Below are 22,091 nucleotides of genomic sequence, written 5' to 3'. Positions count from 1 at the left end.
CGTGTGAATATTCCGTGGCTTCTTTGGCTAGTTGGTCTGCTAATTCATTCCCTTTGATACCTACATGGCTGGGTATCCAATTAATTGTTATAGTTCCGCCAGCATCTCGTATTTCTTGCGCGGTGGCGATTATGTCAGTAATTAAATGAGTGTTATCAGATGGCTCCTGTTTTCTTAGCGTTTGTATTGCGCTGGCGGAGTCTGTGTGGATGATTGTATGGGATGTTGGGTTGATGTGTAGGGCATCGTCCATGGCGGTAAGAATTGCAATTAATTCAGTCTGGAGTGTAGAGGCTCCATCTGATACACGCAGGCCAAATGAGTGTTCTTGGCATACGACTGCCGCACCTGCTTTATTGTTATTCACAGAGCCGTCTGTATAGTATGTTGATGAGTTGGGAGAGGTGAGGGAGGCAATTTGCATTAAGCTCTCTTGGCGTAATTGTTGTATGGGAGTGAGGGCTTTAGGGGGAGAGCTTGTAATGATAAGATTGAATAGGGGGGGATCCCAAGGAGGGCGGGGATGATACGCTACACTTGGTTCATCTGGGGGGAGATTTATGATGGGATTTAGGTTAAAGGAGTGAATGGCTTTTGCGGCGCAGTGACTCCAGGTGTTGTTTAGGACATCGGGGTGTAGGTTAGCAGCCGCCTTTAATCGTGTTGTAAGGGGGAGGGGGGAGTTTTTACGTGTAAGCTTGGCTGCCAAGCTAGCGACTCTTGCTTTGATTCTGATGTTAATAGATTCGATGTTGCATTCCATTCTGAGGTTGCAAAGCCGTGTCCACATTGGTGATCCCGTCATAATTCTTAGTGCCTCATTCTGTATAACCTCCAGTTTGTCGGCTAATTTTGGGTTGATGGTGGGTAAGGCAGGCGCTGCGTAATCAATAATAGATCTTATTGCCTGAATATAGAAAAGACGTAAGACTTTAAATGAAGCTCCTTCACCTTTGCCAGCTAAAGATCTAAGGGCGTTGAGGCGTAATTTGGTGATATCTCGGAGGTATTTTATTTCTGTGTCAAAGGTGAGGTTTCTGTCCATGTATACCCCTAGGTACCGGTGGGTGTTGACGTACTCTATAAGAGAGTTACCGAGGAACAGCTGTTTTGGTGGGGTTGGAATTTTGATGGGGAGGGCCTTAGTTTTGAGTGGATTTATTTTCAGGCCTAATTCTCTACATTTTTTATGCAGGATGTCGAGTGCTTTTTGCGCTTTCTGTGAGTAGCGCCCCCCATATATTACTAGAGTTATATCATCAGCATAACACAGAAGGCGGGCTTCTTGGCCCAGGTCGAGATAAAGGAGGCATTCAATTAATGTGTTAAAAAGGGTGGGGCTTATGATGCTTCCTTGTGGAGTGCCATTTGTGTGATTATATGCTTCTGAAAGATGGCCTTGGAACCTGACTTTGGCCTTGCGACCTGAGAAAAAGCTTTCAAGCCAGCGCAGAAGGCGACCCTTAACACCCTTGCTTGCAAGGGTGGCAAGGATGGCCTCGGGACATGCCAGCTCAAAAGCTTTTTCCAGGTCTATGAAAATGGCTAGGCCTTTACCTCCCCTGAGCTCTGATAAAAATGAGCTAAGGCATTCAGCTGTGCCCTTGCCTTTTGTGAAGGCGAAGATGTGGCTATGTGGTGATGGGGTGACCCAGTCAAGGCGGCTTTTAACCATTCTTTCGGTGGTTTTGCAGAGACAACTAAGAAGAGAGATGGGTCTGTAGGTGGTGGGATCGAGAGGCTTGGGGATGGGATGGATTATAGCCTCCTTCCATTGAGATGGAATAATGCCTAAATGCCACGAGTGATTGATGAGGTCCAGAAAGGCTGTTTTAGCAGTGTTCCCCGCATGATAAATCATGGAATATGTAATTCCATCTGCTCCAGGGGCTGTGTCTGTGCTTGTTTTTAAGGCCCTGTTTAGCTCATCTAGGGTGAAATTTTGATCAGAGGGGGAAGGTGTATTCTGGCTTTCTCTAATCAGCTGTTCTCTTACGGGGTGTAGTGTGTCTTGAGTTTGCCTCGTTAGTAGTGGCAGTTGATTTGGGGAGGTTCTCTGTGCAAAGTTGTCAGCTAAACGTTCTGCCTCTCCTTGTGGGTCAGGGCGTGTCGGGGGGCGGGGGTTAGAAAATGCCTTTAACTTTCTCCATATACTGCTTGTTGTTGAATGAGCTCCCAATGTCTGGCACCACTCTAGCCATTTTTGCTCCTTAAGGGAGTTTTTCTCATCTATGGAGTGTCTGATTACCGACTGTAAGTAACTTAGGCTTTCAGGGGTGGGGTTTGCTCTATGTATTTTCTTGGCCCTGTTTAATCTTTTATTTAGTTCTCTGACCCTGTCGCAATAATACCAATAATCACGGTGTAGGTGTTTGGGGGGGCTGGTGGTGGGTATGGCTTGAGTGGCTGCAGTGTGGAAAGCATTGGTAATGAGGGTCGCATGTTCCTCGAGGTCAATGGGGGGGTTGATGTTGCAGGAGTCTTCTAATATAGAGGTGAAGTGGGCCCAGTCGGCTTTTTTAACATTCCATTTGGGTGGGGGGTTGGGGGGTTTGGGGAGCTTAGCAAGATTAACAGAGCAGAGGATTGCGTGATGGTCTGAAGCAAGGGAGGGGTGTATTTCCCATTTAGCTAAGTTTGCAATGTTAGTAGTAATCATGGTAAGGTCTAATCTGACCCCTCTCAAGTGAGTGGGAGATTGAGGGTCATTTAAAAGAGATATTTCGGGGGTATTATCTAATGCGGTTATGATGTGGCGCCCTGTTGGATTGGTGTTCCTGGAGCCAAGACGTGGATGGTGGGCATTAAGGTCACCTCCAAGTAGCACATGATCTGTTATTGATGTGGCAAGGACCTCGTCCAGGTTTAGCTGTGCGTTGGGGGGGGCGATATATATTATATAAATGTAATTGGGTGGTTGCAAGGGTGATGGAGTGTCCTTGTACTTCCACGCCATCTCCGCAGTCAGGCAGGGGGTGAATGGGTTTGTTAGGGATGTAGTTTTTTATATACATTGCTAAGACCCGGGGGCCCCCTCGGGAATGGGTGAGTGTAAAGGAGGTGAAGCCTCGAATTTTGATAGATTTATGGGCGGGGATGAGGGTTTCTTGGAGGAGGATAACATCAATTTGGTCTTTGTGCGCTGTTTCTTCTAGAAGGGAGCGCTTGTTCTGCGCACCCTGGGCGTTCCACTGAAGGATTTTAATGTGAGGGGGGGTTGGGGGATATTGTGGAGGTGGGGGGGAGGGTGTTGGAGTGTTTACATGTCCATGTTGTCTGTCCATATTAGTGTTTGGGTGTCTGTGTCTGATGGCGTTTGTGTCGGTGATGTGTGTTTTGAAATTGGCGAGCGTGAGTGTGATTTTGACGAGATGTTAGTGTCTATGTTTTCACGTGTGGAGGAGCGGGGCTCGTGGTGTGTTCTGGTGGGGGATGTGGCTGATGGGGATCTGTGTGAGGAGGTGTTTTTCCAGCTGTTTGTGGAGTGTCGGTGTCTGCTTCTGTTGCGGCGCTGGTGTTGTGGGTGTTTGGAGTGGTGTGATGGAGTGTCTGATTGTGGTTGTGTGGAGGTTGTGTTGTGTGTTGTCTTTTGTTTGGGTGTGTGTGTGAGAGTGGTGTTGTGGTTCTCAACAGGTGTTGGTGTTGATGTGGGTAGAGGGCTGTCAGTGTTTGCGTCGGGGGGAGTGGAGTGATTGTGGAAGGAGTGGATGGAGTCATGGAGCACTTTGGTAAGGTCGGTGGTGGGAACTGGTTTGCCTATCAAGGTGGATAGATAGGCAGCTATGCCCTGGGCGATGGTGTTCGAGATGAGAATGAGGTCTTGGCTACTGAGGGTGGGGGGGGGTGAGGGTTGAGGGGTGGCTGGTGGTGGAGTCTGGGTTTGGGTGGATGCGGTAGTTTGGGTACTGGCGTGTTTAAGGGTGGTAGAAGGAGGCGAGGGAGGGGGGGCAGTTGGTGAGGTTGGGGGGTGAGTGGGGGGGGTCTGGGGGTTGGGGGGGTATTGGGTGAAGTCCTGCTTGGGGTTGGCAATTGGGGGAAATTGCCTGTAGTAAGAGAGGGGTGGTTAGCGCCTTTGTTCTGTTGCCCCCACTTAAAGGTGCCTAAAGGGGCAGGGGTGATGATATTTTTTTTTTTTTTTTTTTATGTGTCCGACTCTGGGCATAGGCTTCACAGCCTGCTATCAAGGCCCAGCAGTCCTCCTACATACCATACAACTCTACATGTCACCACTTCGGCGCTAACACCCACCGTCCATATTGAATACATGCTAGGGCTGTCTCATACAGGACTGGTGTATTGGTATTAGCGGGGGTATTTTTACGACATGTCGGCGGGTCTTCTGGTAGATCAGTAAAGCCTGATTTAATGAAATTCAAATCCTTAAACTGTTCCCTGCCCCAGCCGGGATTTGAACCTGGGTCCGTTAGGACCGCACGCCACCTCTCTACCGGTTGAGCCACCGCCTCCCCCCTGCGCACGTCCCTGACCTTTATTAATGCCTTTGTTAATGATGGCTTTGCGGATTGGGCATGCTTTATTCCAAGCATGGTGCTGGCCATGGCAGTTGGGGCATTTGGCTTGGACTGCTTGCTTTGCCTTGAATTTATCAAGGCATTGTTGAGTTGGGTGGCGACCGCTGCAGAGGGCACAGGTGGGAGGGCGATTGCATGTTGACTGGTGGTGCCCAAACCTCTGGCAAGTAAAGCATCGTAGGGGTTCTGGGGTGTAGGGGCGGAGGTCATATGTGCCCCATGATTTTAGGTTGAGTCGGGAATTGGGCCACGGAGGGTGATATTACTTGTCTGGTTGGCTCCCCTTTAGCATCACATCGTTTGTCTTCCTCGACTTGATGGTGATTGAGGATAGCCTCTAAGGGGAAGTTAAGGGGGTAATGCTGAACAACAAGTTTCTTTGTGGCAAGGTTGGGGTCAAGTTTGATGAGTTTCACGGGTTTGCCCTCTAACTCGTGAACGTTTTCTAAGATGTCCAGTGACTCAGTGTTAAGGGGGACTATGATAGTATTTAGGGCTTTCGTGGCTGTCATTTTAAATTGAAGGTTGGGGTAGGAGTTCTCAATGGCTGTCACTACTTCATAGGTGTTAGAGAAGTTGTCAGGTTTGGGGATGAGGAAAGCTGGGAGGTTGGATGTGGGGGGAGGGGTTGGAAGGCTGGTGATTGGGATAGGTGGGGCGTGGGTCAGAGGAATTTTGTGCCTGTTTTTTTCCTTTCTTTTTGTTGGTAACGAGTGTGAAGCCATCGTCGGGGTCTTGGGGGGCGGAGGCTGAGTCTTCTACGTAATGATTGTCCTGGGAGTCGTGCTGGTCAGGGTCGTTTTGTTGGCTGGATGGTGTGTCGTCGTAGTCCATGGTGAAGTTGATATGGGGGGGGAGGTCTTGGCGTCTGTCAGGGCTGTCAAATCTTGCTTTTCGTCCACTGGCGTTCTCGGAGGTAGGGGTGGCATCTTCCGTCTCAAGTGTTCTTTTCTTGGCGAGTCTGGGGTCACGGGAAGGTTGAGGGGCAAGCGATTCTTTAGAGGTAGGGGTTGCATCTCGGCTCGCCATCTTGGCGGCCGTCACTCACACTTTCACTCTCCAATCACACTCACATGCACTCAGAAAAAAGAAGGCGCCTACCTACAGTGGTGGTGACTATCCCCCCGCTAGTGGAGGTCGTGATAGCCCTGCCACTGCCCCTGGAAGGGTCTTGCCTATCGCCCTAACAAGTGTTTGACCCACCCCAGTGGCTTCCTATAACCTCCCCTGCCTAAGGGGCTCCCTCGTGTATCTGGCCTGCGCCAGAAAACCTAAGGATTCAGCTTTGTACCACCACTGGGGGACACTAGGGTCGAAAGGAAGGATAGTAGGAGGGGGGTGCAACCCACGAAAGGGCGGGAACACACAAGTGTGTGTCCCCCGGTACACAATCGTGGGGCGTGGGTGCTGGGGCTGCGATGATACACCGTGAAAGGCTGGTATGCAGTGAAGCAAGGTGTATTTGCAGTGAAGGATCTTGTCGCAGGCTCGTGTGGAACTAGGGCAATTAGCACCGTGAGTTACTTCCTCAGAGCGTGAAGTCGGGCGAGATGGTAAGCTGCACGACGTCTGGAGTAAGTTGAACTTGGAATGCCGATACCGAAGAGTTCACCAGAGCCAATGGGGGATGCGCTTGCTGAAATCCTTATATGTGATTGCTGCCCGATCGCAGCCCGGCTTCTGCCTCATTCCCATTCGCGGGTGGGATGGGGCCGGATCGGGAAGACGGGTATTTAAGGGAAGGTCGCGGGCGGGTGACGAGACTCGCAGTCCACCTCTCGCCGAGGCAACACCTCCACCGCTGTTCCCGGCGGGACCAGTTCTCCACAGCAGCCGCACCAGCCGAGGGAGGGGCCTGTCCTTCCATCATGAGGAGTGCCCTGGTCGGTCCATCAGGAGATCGAGGCTCCTCCGCCCATTTATACCCGGCCGACGACCCTCTCTCCGTTACCACCAAGACCGGGGTTGTGCCTCTTTGACCACCGGGACCGGGCCTACCCTGCACGCCACCACCTGCTGCTGTGGAGAGCTGGAGCGAGTCCGATGGGGGTTGAGGGCAGAGTTTGGGACTTCCACCTGAGCTTCGGCGCCCTTACCATCGGCGCCGTTTTGTACATCGCTCTCGTCCCTCTCTGCCCTCTGTTTTGACATCCGAGCAGCCAGCCGCATTCCATCCGAGTCGTTTGGGGGTTCGACCTGAGCAAGCCGGCGCCCTCTCCATCGGCGCCGCGCTGTCTACCGCTCTCCCCCTTGCCTCCACGATCATCGGGTTGTTCTCCATCGCCGCCTCGTTCCCTTCCTCTGCCGCCCTTGCCCTGTCTGCACGCCTTCGTCCCTGCTTTGCTCCTGAATAGGAGCTATTTTCGCCACTCTGTGACGGGCTCTTTGTTTGCCCGTTCCCCACCATGCTGTGGGGAGAATATTCCACCAACCAACCAACCACCAACCGGCGGGTGATACACTCGCAGCCCACCTCTCGCCGCGGTAACACCTCCACCGCTGTTCCCGGTGGGACCAGCTCTCCACTGCAGTCGTTTCAGCTGAGGAACGGGCCTGTCCTCCATCTAAGGGAGTGCCCTGTCAGTTCACCAGGAGGTTGAGGCTCGTCCGCCCACTTTTACCTGGCCGACCACCCTCCCTCCGCCAATACCTTGACTGGGGTTGTGCTCTCGTGATCACCTGGATCGGGCCTGACCATTGTGCGTTCACCTGCTGCAGTGGAGAGCTGGAGCGAGTGAATGGGGGTTGAGGGCGGAGTCGGGACGCTTTGATCCTGAGCCTCGGCACCCTTACCATCGGCGCCGTTTCGTTCATCAAGCTCTCGTCCCTCTCCGCCCTCTACGAACATCGAACATCTGAGCAGCCGGCCGCCAACCATCATCGAGTCGTTTGGGGTTTCACCTGAGCTTGCCGGCACCTCTTTTTATCTGGCGCCGTGCAGTCTATCGCTCTCTCTCCCCCTTGCCTCGTCGATCATCGGGCTGTTGTCTCCATCATCGCCTCGTTCCCTTCCTCTGCCGCCCTTGCCCTGTCCGCCAGTGCTGTCCGTGCTTTGCTTCTTCATTGGAGCTGTTTTTTGCATTTTTCCCTGACGGGCTCTCCTGTTTGCCTGTTCCCCACCATGTTGTGGGGAAAATATTCAACCAACCAACCGCGGGTGATGCATTAGTCTTCTCCTGAAGGTCTTCCTACTCCAGTGATGACGAAGACGATACTACTACCATGTCCGGACGTGGCAAGGGAGGCAAGGTGAAGGGAAAGTCCAAGTCCCGATCTAGCAGGGCTGGGCTCCAGTTCCCCGTCGGCGGGATCCACCGTCTCCTTCGTAAAGGCAACTACGCCGAGCGTGTGGGTGCTGGTGCCCCCTTCTACTTGGCTGCAGTCATGGAGTACCTAGCAGCTGAAGTGCTTGAGCTGGCTGGCAAGGCAGCCCGTGACAACAAGAAGACTCGTATCATTCCCCGTCACCTGCAGTTGGCTATCCGCAATGACGAGGAGCTCAACAAGCTCCTCTCTGGCGTCACCATCGCCCAGGGAGGTGTCCTGCCTAACATCCAGGCTGTGCTGCTCCCCAAGAAGACGGAGAAGAAGTAAACACTTCCAAGAAATCCTTCTTCTTCTTTTTCACCTCCATCGGCTCCTTTAGGAGCCACATTCGTTTCTTGAGAGAGAATAGACTTTGCCCAACATCGTCATCATCTTTGTGTATGGATGAATGTGTTGGTATACTGTAATGTATGTGTCTGTCTGTATGTATGTATGTATGTGCGTATATTGTGGTATGTGTTGAATGCCGGCATGTGTCTGTGGCTATATTTACGTTCGGTTGCATGTAAGAAGCTACTGACATCAGTGAAGGTCGATTAATAATAATAATAATAATAATAATATTCCCACTACTATATAGCGTCTTGTCCCGTTCCCAACTGCACCTACATAATAATACTGTACTGTATAATTATGCCTCCTAAATAACTGCCTGGCCTGGTGGATGAATGAAAACAAAGGTGATGATCATGGCTATTCTCCCACCATCGAAGGAATGGACAAAGTCGTTCAGTGACAGAGGAAATGGTGATATATATTCTCCGTGTGGTGACGACCATGGTGGATTATATATAAATATATATATATATTCTCCGTGTGGTGACGACCATGGTGGATTTAACACCCCCAAATAAGAGGAATAATTAAGAAAATACTATTCATTCATTTCTCTCGTCATTAGGAGTAGTATTGCAACAACTAGTTCCTATAAAATCAAAAACCATCACCACCATCTATCTATTCATCCATCCATTCATTCATTCATCATCATCATCATCATCAAGATTATTAATAACAATAATAATAATCATCATCATCAGCAGCAGCAGGAGCAGCAGCAGCAGCAGCAGCAGCCATCGAACTGCGAGCTCCGGTGTAGGCCTGCTTAGTGAAGCTGTTGGGAGGCGAGTGTCAGCCACCTTGTCGACCACCTCTTCTATATAATGCACTAGCGGTCGTGCAAGTACCAACCAGATCCATTTAAATTTGATTTCAGGCCTCAGCGGTTGTATGGCGGTTGATGCAATGCTTGTACGATGGGTGATTGGTGGGTTTTGGCACTTAGAGAAAACGGCCGTGACAGCGACAAATTCAAGGGATAACTTGTTCATATGCAGACATTCTGTCTGTCTAACACTTAGGCATTCATATCATGCACTGTGTGTGGTGCCTCACTGACGTGACTGACTGTGTCTTCTATTCTCTAGGTGCATCCTTCAAGTTTGCTGCTCGTGCATATGAAGGCAGAAATACCTTGGAATAGTGGGATTTGCCTTCACGATTTATGGAGGCGACTCCCGGAGCACAGCAGAGGAGGTGCTCTCGCAACAGGATGGAAATTGCCTTGATAGGTATGGAGAAAGCTTTCCTGAAATGGGGGGGGGTGTTAGATCAGAGGGACAGAGAAAGCAATGGCCCAGCAAAATAAGTGATAATGTATATGTATGCAGACGTCCATTAAAATTAGAAGATGTAGAAGCAAAATTGACAGTTGCCTAACCCCCCCTTTTTTTTTTTTTTTTTTTAACTGGCAGAGAGAGAGAGAGAGGGAGGTTTGGTATTGTTCAGTTAGGGTTGGTTATGTTAGGTGTGGTAAGAGTTGGTTGGGTTGCATTACATGTCTTCCTATCCGTTACATAAAAAAAAAAAAAAAAAAAAAAGGTGCTAGCTAACCTGCTCAACGTCTGCATTTACTTATATTACTATGCCTTCATTCATTCTCTTTCACAGAAATTAGGTGTGGATCTCTAAAAGAGGTCCGGGGGTTGTTGTTGTGTGCTTTGCCGTGGCCCGGTGGAGTAGTGCCATGGAGTTATGCACGCACCCTCTTAACCGCCGAAGCCGTAAAGGGTGCGCCCTTGTCTCTTCAGGGCGTACACCACGTCCATCGCGGTCACGGTCTTGCGCTTGGCGTGCTCAGTGTAGGTGACAGCATCGCGAATCACGTTCTCGAGGAACACCTTGAGAACACCGCGGGTCTCCTCGTAGATCAGGCCCGAGATACGCTTCACGCCGCCACGACGAGCCAGGCGACGGATGGCAGGCTTGGTGATGCCCTGGATGTTGTCACGAAGCACCTTGCGGTGTCGCTTGGTGCCTCCCTTGCCCAGACTCTTGCCACCTTTGCCTCGACCAGTCATAGTGTCTACAGCTGCTGCTCAGACCCAGTAGTAGTGAGTGTCCGCTCCGCTCCCAGCACCAACAATGATGACGACCCCGCTGTTGTTGTTGTTTGGATATTTGCCCCACCAAATATGGTGGGGACACGGGCAAACAAGAGAGCTCGTCAGAGGTGCGCATGAGGCGCTAACCTTGAATTAACGAGGGGGAGGGTAGTCCCTGACCGTTTGGAGTAGAATATGGAGGGGAGCACGGGCGACAATGCCAGCAGCATCCATAGAGTCATCTCCAGACCGTGCCAGTGCTGTGTCAGGTTGAGGCCTAAGCATGGTAGTGGCAGGGCAGTGAAGCAGATAGTGAATGAGCGGCTCCATAGAACTAGCTAGACAGTGGGCACACGGTTCTGGCTCTGCGCCCATAATCTGCCTGTAGCCAGGGAACCCCAGACACAAGCGCCTGAGCCGCACTAGAAGATAATTAGGTGTACTCGGAGGAGGTGACAGCAGGGAATAGGACGTGGCTGTGGCATACCAGGTAGCCAAGCGAGAGCCCTCCATTACCCAAAGCCGATGATCCTCTATGGATTGCCTGCCAATTGCAGCATTTAGAGTGCAGATGAGGTGCGATGGGCCGGGGCGCAGTGGAAATGTTATATCAGGGAGAGAGCAAGCTGCCCGTGCTGCACCATCCGCAAGCTCATCACCGCGGATACCAACATGTCCAGGGAGCCAGTGGAGGATGATATTAACACCCCTGCGGACAAGAAGGGATGCAAATGTATAGATGGCCGTGAGAAGAAAGATATTGTCCCGAAGGGAAAAGGAGCGGAGTCTGTGCAGGGAGGAAAGAGAGTCAGTATGAATAATGACTCGGTGGCGATGATGGTGATGGGCGTGTCGCAAGGCACCCAAGATGGCAGCAAGCTCTGCTTGGAAAGCTGAGACACCCTGGGAGAGTCGCCAAGACTCTACCAGTTGGCCAGTAACAAAGGCCACCCCAGCAGAGCCATCAGATGAAACTGAGCCATCAGTGAAGTAGACGGCCCAGTCCGGTAAGGCTAGAGTCGCTACTCGGCTTAGACTCCTCCTGACGGAGGAGTGCAGGAAAGGATGAACGAGGTTTAGCCTCCGAGGGACCAAAAAAGTGAAAAAGCGGGGGATCTCATGGTGGTGGTTCCACGTATCCCGGAAAAGGGGAGTCAGGATCCTGACAGAGGCTCTCTGCAGCTCCCAACCCATGAACAATGGCAGCTTTATTGCGGGCCCAGTCACGCTGAGGGGCCTGTGCAGGTGGTCGACACATGAGCCTTTTTAAGAGTGCTGAGACAGGCAGGTGGGGCCGGCACTGCACCAGCTGTAGAGTGATGAGCACCACTCGTAGCGCAATACGACGTGCCAGAGATGGCAAGCCACCCTCCATTCGCAGATTGACAACCCGGGTCCAACGTGGAGCACCCAGCATGACACAGAGGGGATCGTTCTGGATGACCTCCAGAGATCGAGACACTGGTGGAGTGAGGCCAGTCAGACAGATGGCGCTGTAGTCCACCAGAGATCGGATGGCGTGAATATAAAAAGTCCGGAGGACAGAAAATGATGCCCCCAAACTCTGCCTGGAGAGATATCTAAGAGCAGCCATTCGGGTGGAAGCACGTTCCCTCAGATACCGAACGTGACACGCAAAAGTGAGACCCCCATCTAGCCAGACCCCCAGATACTGGTGGACGGTGACCAGGGAGAGCTGATGACCTCCAAGCAGCAGTGGAAAGTCGGGGGGGCGGAGGCCAAAAGGCAGACACTTCGTCTTGGCGAAATTAATCTTTAGGCCTAGGTCGGTGCACTTGGCATGCAGCCAAGAAAGGGCTAAGTCCGCCTGTGTGTAGCAGTCTCTCCTCGTAAAGACGAGGGCCAGATCGTCAGCATAGCAAAGGAGAGTTATGCCAGGCCCATATTCCACAGTTAGGAGCTCCTCCATCAGGACTTTGAAGAGGAGAGGGCTCAAAACGCTTCCCTGGGGGGTGCCATTAGGATGAGGATGAAAAGGGGAGAGGTGCCCCTGAAAGCGGACCCCCGCAGTGCGGTCACTGAAAAAGTCCCGGACCCAGGATATGAGCCTGCCCCCTACTCCCCTGGCCGTAAGAGCCGCGAAGATAACAGTGGGGTTTGCCAGTTCAAAGGCCTTGTCGAGGAAGATGGCCATCCCCCGTCCGCCCCTCAGCTCCCCAAAGAATGATGCAAGGCAGTGGGTGGCACTCCTGCCTGGATGATAGGCATAAATCCTTGGGTGCAGCAGTCCCAGCCGCCAAGCAAGACGAGCCCGCACAACCCTCTCAGCTGTCTTAGCAATGCAACTGAGCAGGGAGATGGGGCACATGGCAGTGGGATCGCGAGGCTTCGGAATTGGGTGGATGACCGCCATCTTCCACGACCTCGGTAGACGCCCCTCAGACCACGAGAGGTTGAGCAGATCAAGAAGCCGATCTTTCCCACAATCTCCAGCATGTGTTAACAGAGAGTAGGTTAGCCCTTCGAGCCCCGGAGCAGTGTCTCCTCTGTGCTGCAGCGCTTTATGCAGTTCCCCGCTGGTGAAGGGAACATCGGCGGGGTCAGGCCTTTCACAGGCAGTTTGAATTGCTGCAAGACGAGAGGTAGACAACTGCTCCTGCTTGTCTCTAACGAACTGTGGAAGATTGTGGGAAGCAGAGCGATCCGCGAAGTGTTGAGCGAGACGGCTTGCTTCAGCGGCTGGGTCAGGGTGAGAGGGAGGACCGGGGGGACGTGGATCAGAGATAGACCGGATTCTCCTCCACATCTCCCTGAGAGTGGAGTGAGAGTCTAAGGTCCTGCACCATCTGATCCACGCCTCCTCCTTCAGCCGGCGTTTTTCTGACACGACGTGTTGCGTGACAGCAGCAAGGTGTCGGCGGTGTGGGGATGTGCGCCGCCGCCGGTATTGCTTTTGTGCAGCGTTGAGTCTGTGGTTAAGTTCCTTGACCCTGTCGCAGTAGATCCAGCCGTCTCAGTAACGCTTCTCGGAACGTCGCTGTTGCGGGATGGATATGGAGGCGGCCTGTACAAAAGCACTGGCAACTTGATCTGCACTATCCTCGAGGTCCAGGACAGTGATCACTGGCTAGGCGCAGGTGGAGCGACCATTGCGCCGGGCCAGCAAGTGGGGTGGAGATGAATGACAGATCCAGGCGTCCTCCCCGAATGTGGGTGGGTTTTTGAATGTTGTTTATTAAGGAGACACCTTCCATCTCCTTGAGAATGAGAGAGATGTGCCGTCCTGCCTCATTAGATGGAAGGGGCGATGCAAGAATGTCGTGATGGGCATTAAAGTGGCCCCCGATAAAGACAGAACGGGAGGCAGCGTGAGAGAACACCTCCCCCACATCAAGAGTGCCCCCCTGGCTTTTGTAGACATTGTACACAGTTAGTGAGGAGGATGCCAGGTGTAACACAACACCTTGCACCTCTACACCTGGTCCACAAAAGGGCAGGGGGTCACAAACAGTTTGGGGGACGTGATCTTGGACGAGAATGGCACATCCTCGTGTGACTCCACGTTCGTAGGGGAGGAGATGGGAGGTGTATCCAGGTAGCCGAAAGGAGGAACTGTCTGGGAGTAAGGTCTCCTGCAGGAGGAAGACGTGGGGCTGATCCCTGGCGACTGCCCCCTGCAGGAGGGGGAGCTTGTGTCTGATGCCCAAACAGTTCCACTGTATTAAGCGGATGTCTGCAGGTTTGCTTGTAGGTCATGGGGGGCAGGGGGCTGTCGCCCGAGAGGGAGACCGGGGCCTCGACCACCATGTCGACTGCCACTGGTGCCGGCACTTCCTCTGATGGGAGAGGTGGGAGACAAGGCTCCTGAGCCCTCTGGGATGAGGTAGCGGTGTGTCGAGGCCGTGCCCTCCGTCTCGGACGAGCCGCCCTGCGCGGTGGGGGGTTGGTAGTCTCTGGAGGGGGTGCAGGCTGAGGTGTGCCGCTTCGCTTCTTTTCGATGGCCAGCTTGATGATGCCATCGATTGCGGCTGAGACAGGGGCTGTGGAGCATGTTATTCCCAGGCATTGGCTGATCCCCACAACTAAGGCCTCGGCCATCTGTTTCCCAGTGGAGTGGAGCTCCACGAGGGTGACTACAGGCTCCTGCTGAATGGGGGCCTGGGAGGGACTGTGAGTGGCCCCGGCTGATGGGTGCTGCGGTGGCGAGGCTGTACAATGTACCTCTGCAGTCGTGACGACCTGGGTGAGAGCAGGTGGTGGGGGGACTGCTGTCGTGGTGAATAGCGGTGGGCTCGGCGTGGTAGGCAGCAGAGGGAATTCTGCCTCGCTGGTGGCTGGACTTTTTCCGTGGGGCGGCGCTGTTGGCCCCAAACGAAGGTACCTGGAGGGGCTGGAGTCAGGCTGATGGCCTGCTGCTCCTGTACCCAAGCCAGTTGCTGTTAGCGGCCATTCAGTACTCTCCTCGTTCTGGCTGGGCAGCTGGGGTGCCAGGCATGGTGCGATCCTGAGCAGTTGAGGCATCGGGAAGTTACAGGCTGTTTTGTTTTCAGCCTTGCCAGGCACTGCTCAGTGTCGTGGCTGGAGCTGCAAATGCCGCATACTGGGGGGCGGTGGCAGTTGGCCCTGTGGTGTCCGTATCTTTGGCACCTGTAACAACGGAGCGGCTCTGGCGTGAAGAGGCACAGGTGGAATTCGCCCCAGTTCCCTAGATCGAGGGAAGGCATTAGCGGGCCCCTCATAGTGATTGTGACCTGAAGGGTGTCTTCCCGCGTGCGCCGATTTTGGCAGCGCTTGGCCTCCTCCACTAGGGGGTGCTGTAGGAGGATTCCCACCGGCATACGCATGGGGTAGCCCAAAACAGTGGCCTTGGTGAGCTGTTCGCCCCTTTGCAGCTCTACAATCTTCAGAGGTGGGGCCTCGTTCTCCGCCAATGCCCTCAGTCGCAGGTAGGTCTCGTCCGGGGGATGAGGACGCAGCTGTCGTCGCGGCCGTAGCGGTTTGTGACGGCTAGTCCCTTTAGGTGGTTTTCCAGGGCTTGGACCACGCCGTAGCTGGTCGTGAATCCCGGTTGGACTGGGACACGAAAGGCTGGGAAGTTGGAAGGGGGTGGTGGAGGAGGCCAGACTGAGACCGAGGGGCGTGGCGCAGAAGGGGGCCTCTGAGGAGCTGAGGGGCATGGTGCAGGTGGTGGCTGCTGGGGAGCAGTCATGCGGCTGGCCGGGATTCGTTTGTTTCCCTGTGTCGCTCGTGATTTTTTGCGCGACACGAGGGTCCAGCCCTCTTCATCATGAGAGTTAACAGTAGTGGTGGCAGCAGGGGCAGGCGGGGTGCCTGTGGGGGCAGTTTCCCTGGCAACAGTGGTGGCCTCTGTGGCGCTGTCGCGTGCTTGAACACTCGGCTGGGCCTTGGCAGTAGGCTGTGGTGCACTTGCAGAGGGGGGGCAAGGCGGTCGCTTGTGAGTGCTGGAGGGGCTGCGAGTTACTTGGGGAGAAGCCTGGGAGCCTGAAGAGGTGGGAGCTGGGGCAGGCGTGATCCCATCCATGGTTTCGTGAATCCGCGCGATCTTAGCTCGCGCGGACGAGGACGTGGTGGGAGCAGCATACCATGGGTGTGCTGCAGGTCCGTTAGGCCTTGGAGTGGGGGGAGCAGTGGGGGGGTCCCGGAGGAGGATGAGGAGGAGCTACTGGAGGAGAGTTTACGCTCTCGCTTCTCCTCGGTAGTGGGCTTGGTAGGGGGTGGCCTCGAGGGCAGGGAGGGGGGGGGCGGGCAGGCCCCTTGGGCCTGGAGGTGCATGCCACCTTCATGGCATATACACCAGGCAGTGCAGAAAACGTAAAGGCAACTCAAGACACACACACACAAAAAGTGATAATTGATTTACTACAATATGCGCTCAATTCGTCTGTTGGGTTGACAGAACAAGTCAACTCAACAGTAAACAGATGAGCAGAATTGAAGCAAATTAATTATATAGGAATTTAATTTGATCTCAACCTGAGCAAATATATCAGTGTGAACTAATTTGTTAAATAAATCAGAACACCTGGACAGACCTACGCAGGAGAAAGTAAATTAAATAAGAACACAACGGTAATGCTATTTAGTTTAGAAAAACTAGGTTAGGTGAGTCACGGAACTAATTTGCAATACAAACTAATTCCTCAGACAAACCCAACGAGTTAGTGTAACCTAAATATAAGACTGGGCAAAGGGAAGCCAAGAGCACAATACTAAAGTGATATTTAGTTTAGTAGAACTATGCTGGGGCAGCCACAGAACTAACTTGCAATGCAAATTAATTCTTCAGAAAGACATAGCAAGTTGAAGTAAACTAAATATAAGGCGGAAAAAAAAAAAAAAAAAAGGCCGAGAAAAAACCCTACGGTGACAGGGGGGGGGGGTTCCCCGTCCTCTAAAGGACGTCGAGGGAAGACCCGTCACTTCCCCGTGAGGGACTTTCCTAACCCTAGCCCTAACAGAGAATGCCGCCCTCACCGCCTCCTATAACCAGGCCCTAAAGGCCCCCCTTCATGGAAATGCCCTGCGGCACTCCTTTAGGGTTCGGCGTCGTACTACGGTGAGGGACACTAACGGCAGAGAAAAAAAAAAAAAAAACGCAAGAACGAAAACTCCCTAGAGCAAGAGCAGGGCTCTTTAAAAAAGCAGGGAGAAACGCTGTGCAGTAGAGAGAGAACACACAGCTCTAGCAGCACCGGCAAGACCGATCACAGCTCCAGTGTCGAGCAGTGGTGATGAAGGAAGCAAGCCTCCAAGACACCACCAAAAACAGGACCGTGGAGATAGAAACAGGCACAAGGCTAGAGCTGGAGAGCTGGGAGACACATGTTGACAGCACGACTGTAGCAGCGCCAGTGACGACCCCGCTCGCCAACCATCCTTATATAACCCAGTGTCGGTCGTGCAAGTACGAACCTTATCCATCTAACCTTGATTTCAGGCCTAGGCCCCACCCCAGCTCCCAGGAGGCCAATCCTAGAGAGGTGTCGTAGCCAGGTCACGCCACAGGGCATGCCAAATTTTGCAAGCAAACCAGGAATTGCATCGAAAAAGCATAAACAGTAAATCACCGCCATGTACATCACACCCCGACCATTCACACGCCGCCAGTCCTGAGACAGGCGGCATAAAAAGGCCGCTGCCAGGCGCGGCGCGCCAACACTCTCGCTATTCTCGCTCGCTCAGTCACGCTCAGCCATGGCTCGTACCAAGCAGACTGCACCCAAGTCCACTGGGGGCAAGGCCCCTCGCAAGCAGCTGGCCACCAAGGCCGCTTGCAAGTCCGCCCCTGCCACCGGCGGCGTCAAGAAACCCCATCGTTACAGGCCTGGCACTGTGGCCCTGCGTGAGATCCGCCGCTACCAGAAGAGCACTGAGCTGCTTATAAGGAAGCTGCCATTCCAGCGTCTCCTCCGTGAGATTGCCCAGGACTTCAAGACTGACCTGCGCTTCCAGTCCTCTGCCATCATGGCTCTGCAGGAGGCGTCTGATGCCTATTTGGTCGGTCTCTTTGAGGACACCAACCTGTGTGCCATCCACGCCAAGCGTGTAACAATCATGCCCAAGGACATCCAGCTGGCCCGCCGCATCCGTGGCGAGCACGCCTAAGGCGAGAGGCCCCTCACCTCGATCGAAAGAAATCTCTGCCCTTTTCAGGGCCAAAACCCTTTTTCAAAGAGAGATGATGACAGACCCTCAGTTTAGATTTCCATATATCAGCTCTTGCTTTTCCGCACACACACACACACAAATGAACTCCATTACTTACCTACATGCATGCATTCATTCATTCATTCATTTTTTTTGAAAGGGGGGGGGAATACTTGCCTATTCGTTTATTTCTTTTATTGATCTGTTCACGTCGCAGTTTTTATTTTCGTTATTTGCCTGTTTCTTTTACTTACTCATCGATTCACTCACGCCCTCATAAAGGTACACAGGTTTGCACAACGAGAAAAGTCATTCCCGCTGCATATTAGGAGATGCTCTCTATATCCGTCATGAACGCACGGTGAATCCTTCAGTTACTATGCTGGGGAAAAAAAAAAAAAAAAAAAAGGTGAACCTGAACCCATCGATTTTCGCCTGCTGCAGTTTTGCTCGTGTATGTATGTTTATACTGTACCTATGTATTTGTGTGTCTTTGTGAGCATATATGTCTGTGTGTACGGACGTATGAGGACACACACACACACACACACACACACACACACACAAACGGACGAATGAACTGTACTTATATAGTTACATACATGCATTCATTCATTCATCCTTTTTTTCGATCATTCATTTCCTTTTTTGGGGGGTTGGGGGTGGGGGGGAGGAGGGGCAACTTGCCTATTCCTTTATTTCTTTTGTTGATCTGTTGTTAATGTGGCAGTTTTTGTTGTCGTTATTTGCCTGTTTCGTTTACTTCCTGATCGATTCAGTCACGCCCTCATAAACGTACACAGGTTTGAACAAGGAGAAAGGCATTCCCGCTGCATATTAGGAGAGTCTCTGTACCCGTTATGAAGGTTTGACAGTGGCCACGAACGCACGGTAAATCCTTCAGTTAATATACTGAGAGAGAGAGAGAGAGAGAGAGAGAGAGAACGAACCTGAACCCATCGATTTTTACCTGCAGTTGAGCGTGTGTATGTATGTATGTATGTATGAATGTTGTATGTTTATACTGTACGTGTGTGTGTGTGTGTGTGTGTGTGTGTGTGTGTGTGTGTATGTCTGTGTGTACGGAGGTATGAGGGCTTGTGTGTATGTGAGCATGGCTTAGTGTGTACGTACATGTGTAGGTCACTGCGTACACAGTATAAATGTATTTGTGCACATGTGTTGGTGTATGTACGTACAGATTGTAGAGTGACATGAATATGCATGATACGATGTCATGCCTGTATTTACTGTACGCCTGTTGAGTGTGTGGGTTGGTACAGTCGGCCTAAGAAGTGCCGGCGGAGTATCCAGAAGTTTTCGGTCAGCGATAGTGTCCATACTCTTCCTTATATCTGTACGAGGTGAAACCTAATACGTAAAATTGTTACAAAAAACAATAAATCCATGACCAGTTATCTGTATATTTCCAAATTATTGTAGGAAGCAGTTGGTTAGTTACGATAATAGGAATTCGTAAACGGAACTAATTGATATTTCACAACTGTCGCTCAGGGAGAGTCGGGAATAATGATTTTGTGGAGTTCAAATCTAGCATGGTAACAGGCAGTGATTTTTGGGTAGCGTAAGACAGAACCAAAGGGAGCTTCAATAAACATTGGAAATGATTAATTATTAGTTATAAAATAATTTCCGTTACAATACTAGGGAATAATTTCAAGTCATTTATTTCCGTTTCCAATGTCTCCATGGACGACGACAGAAAGCGGGAAGGAGGCGTAAGCCAGTAAGCTATTTTAAATGTTTCGATCAACACGCACGAAAGGAGATAACATTCACTCAAGGACATGCAGTTATTACACTGCCTTTGGCCAGTTTCCCATGAAAAAAAATCTCAGGATTATTTCATATAAGACGGAGGGCTATCGGTGGGAAAAAAAAAAAAAAAAAAAAAAAAAGGCCTACCGTACATCAGAGTCGGAGCTCCTTGGAGAATGCTACCTTCTGTCAGTGTCTGATATCCTCAGTGGATAATCGATTCGCAAGAGTAATAAAATGCAGAGGTTCATAAATCAAACATTGAGTTCAAAACTTCCAAATAAGCATTTTCTGTTGAGCAGGACATTAGAGTTTATATAAAAAAAAAAAAAAAAAGTGACTGGGAGTTATAGGCGTACTGGCCACCGCGCGCGAAATTAATACATTTCACATTCATTCAAATCGGGAAAGATAACTAAGTGTTACCATCTAATATATCACTGCCTCCTGTTATTCATTTTACATCCTTATTTTCGCGATATAATATATACGTTATTTGGCATGACGTGATGAAGGCATTGAATGTTTACCTTATATTCACTGTTTTCATAGAACGTATGGCAGTGGAGAGTGACCGAAGCAATCTGAAACTGTGCCGTCACTTCTTGGGGCGACGGTACGTTGTTGTTGTTGTTGGTTCTCCAGATGAATAAGAAGGCGCGCACGCCCATATTTACTCTTTTATTTTGACTCTATTGTTTTAACCCCCAACCCTAGTTCAAAACATTTCGATTGTGCCTACGTGCCCATCCCAAACCACCGTTGCGGAAAAGGAAGAAAGAAAGAAAGACATGAAGGGAGAAAAGAAAGACATGAAGGGAAAAAAGAAAGCGAGAGAGAGAGAAAAAAAAAAAGGTCGATAAACCCGAGTTCCTGAGAGGATAATTTGTAAGTCTGTCTTTCCCCTTTTTATCGAAAATCTTGTGGCTCCGATTGGAGCCGGAAATGTTGAAATGGCCAAGAGCGTAACCTCTCTACTTTGAGGAGGTGTACTTGGTGACAGCCTTGGTGCCTTCAGACACGGCGTGCTTGGCCAGCTCGCCAGGGAGGAGCAGCCTGACGGCCGTCTGGATCTCCCGGCTGGTGATGGTTGAACGCTTGTTGTAGTGTGCCAGGCGTGAAGCCTCTGCAGCAATGCGCTCGAAGATGTCATTCACGAAAGTTCATGATAGACATCGCCTTGGAGGAAACGCCGGTGTCAGGGTGGACCTGCTTGAGCACTTTGTAGATGTAGATGCTGTAGCTCTCCTTCCTCCTACGCTTCTTCTTCTTGTCTCCCTTGGCAATGGCCTTCTGGGCCTTGCCAGCCTTCTTCTCCGGAGGTCTTGGGTGGCATGGCGTTGCCGAGTCAGACGGTACTATGTGCACGGTGCGGGAGCGAGCGAGAGACTGAATCGACATGGGGGACGCAATACAATACAATACAATGACGTATAGAAAAGGGGGGGAAAGGAAGGAAGGTAAAGAATGATTGTGTATATGTGTGATGAGTGTAATGCAACCAGGACGACGACAACACGTGGTGGCAGGAACTAGGCCTTAGTTTTAGTCTCCCGGCCTTACTGAGAGATCAGGTTCCTGGTTGCATTGTGTAATGTGCATGTTTTTTTTTTTTTTTTTTTTTTTTTTTTTTTTAATAATAGTAGGAGAGGAAGAATTTAGACGAAGAGAAAGAGTGTCGGGGCTTAACCCAACGTGCGTGTGTTTGGTGTTGGGGAGGGGGGGTGGGGTCTCGCACGTGCACAGTGTTGTTACTTAAGGGAGGGAGGAGTGAGTCGCTACGGCTTTCTCTGCCAAGCATTGGCTTATTGGCTGCCTCTCAGGTTCATCTGATTTTTCCGGCTCCGGAGCCTGGGATAGGATGGTAGGATAGGGGTGTTAGGGTAAGGTGTTGTAGCCCTAGGGGGCTTGGGTAGGGGGATAAGGAAAGGGGAGGGGTGGAGGAAGGTGGTTATCTTGATGGGGTGGTCAAGGTCGGGGTCTGGGGTGCTGGATATGAGGATGGCGTGTGAATGCGTGGCTGCCGTGATTGATAGTGGGTGTAGGGGTGGTATAAGTTTAATGAGTTGCTGGTGTGAATTAATAATTAATGAAAGGGTCAATAATAAATAAATTAGTGGTAATTAAGTAAACAATGGGGTGGGTGGAGGTCTTGCGTCAGGGTGGAAGAGGTTGGCTAGAGGTCGTGTGGGGGGTGTGATCCGGGTGAAAAAGTCGATGAAGTCAGTGTGAACGTCGGTGAGTTTGGTGATTTGTTTTTGTTGTAGGTGGTGAAGGTAAGTGTTGATGGGTGGAATGTTGGCGCGTTCATGACAGTGTATGTTGGTGATAAAATCATCCCACCGTATGCTCAGTGCCCAACGTATGGCTTTATTTTGAACTTTCTGTAAATTTAGAATGTTGCTTTTGGCCGAAAGAGATAGACTTGATGGTGAATACG

At 51.4% G+C, this 22,091-nt stretch overlaps 2 protein-coding genes across 2 annotated transcripts; one reads left to right on the top strand and one right to left on the bottom strand.

Moving 5' to 3' along the window:
* Positions 1-9,907: 9,907 nt before the first annotated feature.
* Positions 9,908-10,219, bottom strand: LOC145419166 (histone H4-like). The gene has a single exon (XM_080287406.1). The coding sequence runs from the start codon at positions 10,217-10,219 to the stop codon at positions 9,908-9,910; it is 312 nt and encodes a 103-aa protein (XP_080143532.1).
* A 7,200-nt stretch (positions 10,220-17,419) lies between these two features.
* LOC145418957 (histone H3-like) lies at positions 17,420-17,830 on the top strand. The gene has a single exon (XM_080287209.1). It carries the CDS (start codon positions 17,420-17,422, stop codon positions 17,828-17,830), a length of 411 nt encoding a protein of 136 aa, XP_080143335.1.
* Positions 17,831-22,091: the final 4,261 nt, after the last annotated feature.

Source organism: Coenobita brevimanus, chromosome 117, assembly GCF_032717465.1.
Source record: "Coenobita brevimanus isolate Jiangsu-jjx chromosome 117, ASM3271746v2, whole genome shotgun sequence".
Classification (NCBI taxonomy): domain Eukaryota; kingdom Metazoa; phylum Arthropoda; class Malacostraca; order Decapoda; family Coenobitidae; genus Coenobita; species Coenobita brevimanus.
This window is presented reverse-complemented; position numbering and strand designations above follow the sequence as displayed.

What these genes read in the sequence shown, in the direction of transcription:
- LOC145418957 (XM_080287209.1), top strand. Translation starts at nt 17,420, where the DNA reads ATGGCTCGTACCAAGCAGACTGCACCCAAGTCCACTGGGGGCAAGGCC.
- LOC145419166 (XM_080287406.1), bottom strand. Translation starts at nt 10,219, where the DNA reads ATGACTGGTCGAGGCAAAGGTGGCAAGAGTCTGGGCAAGGGAGGCACC.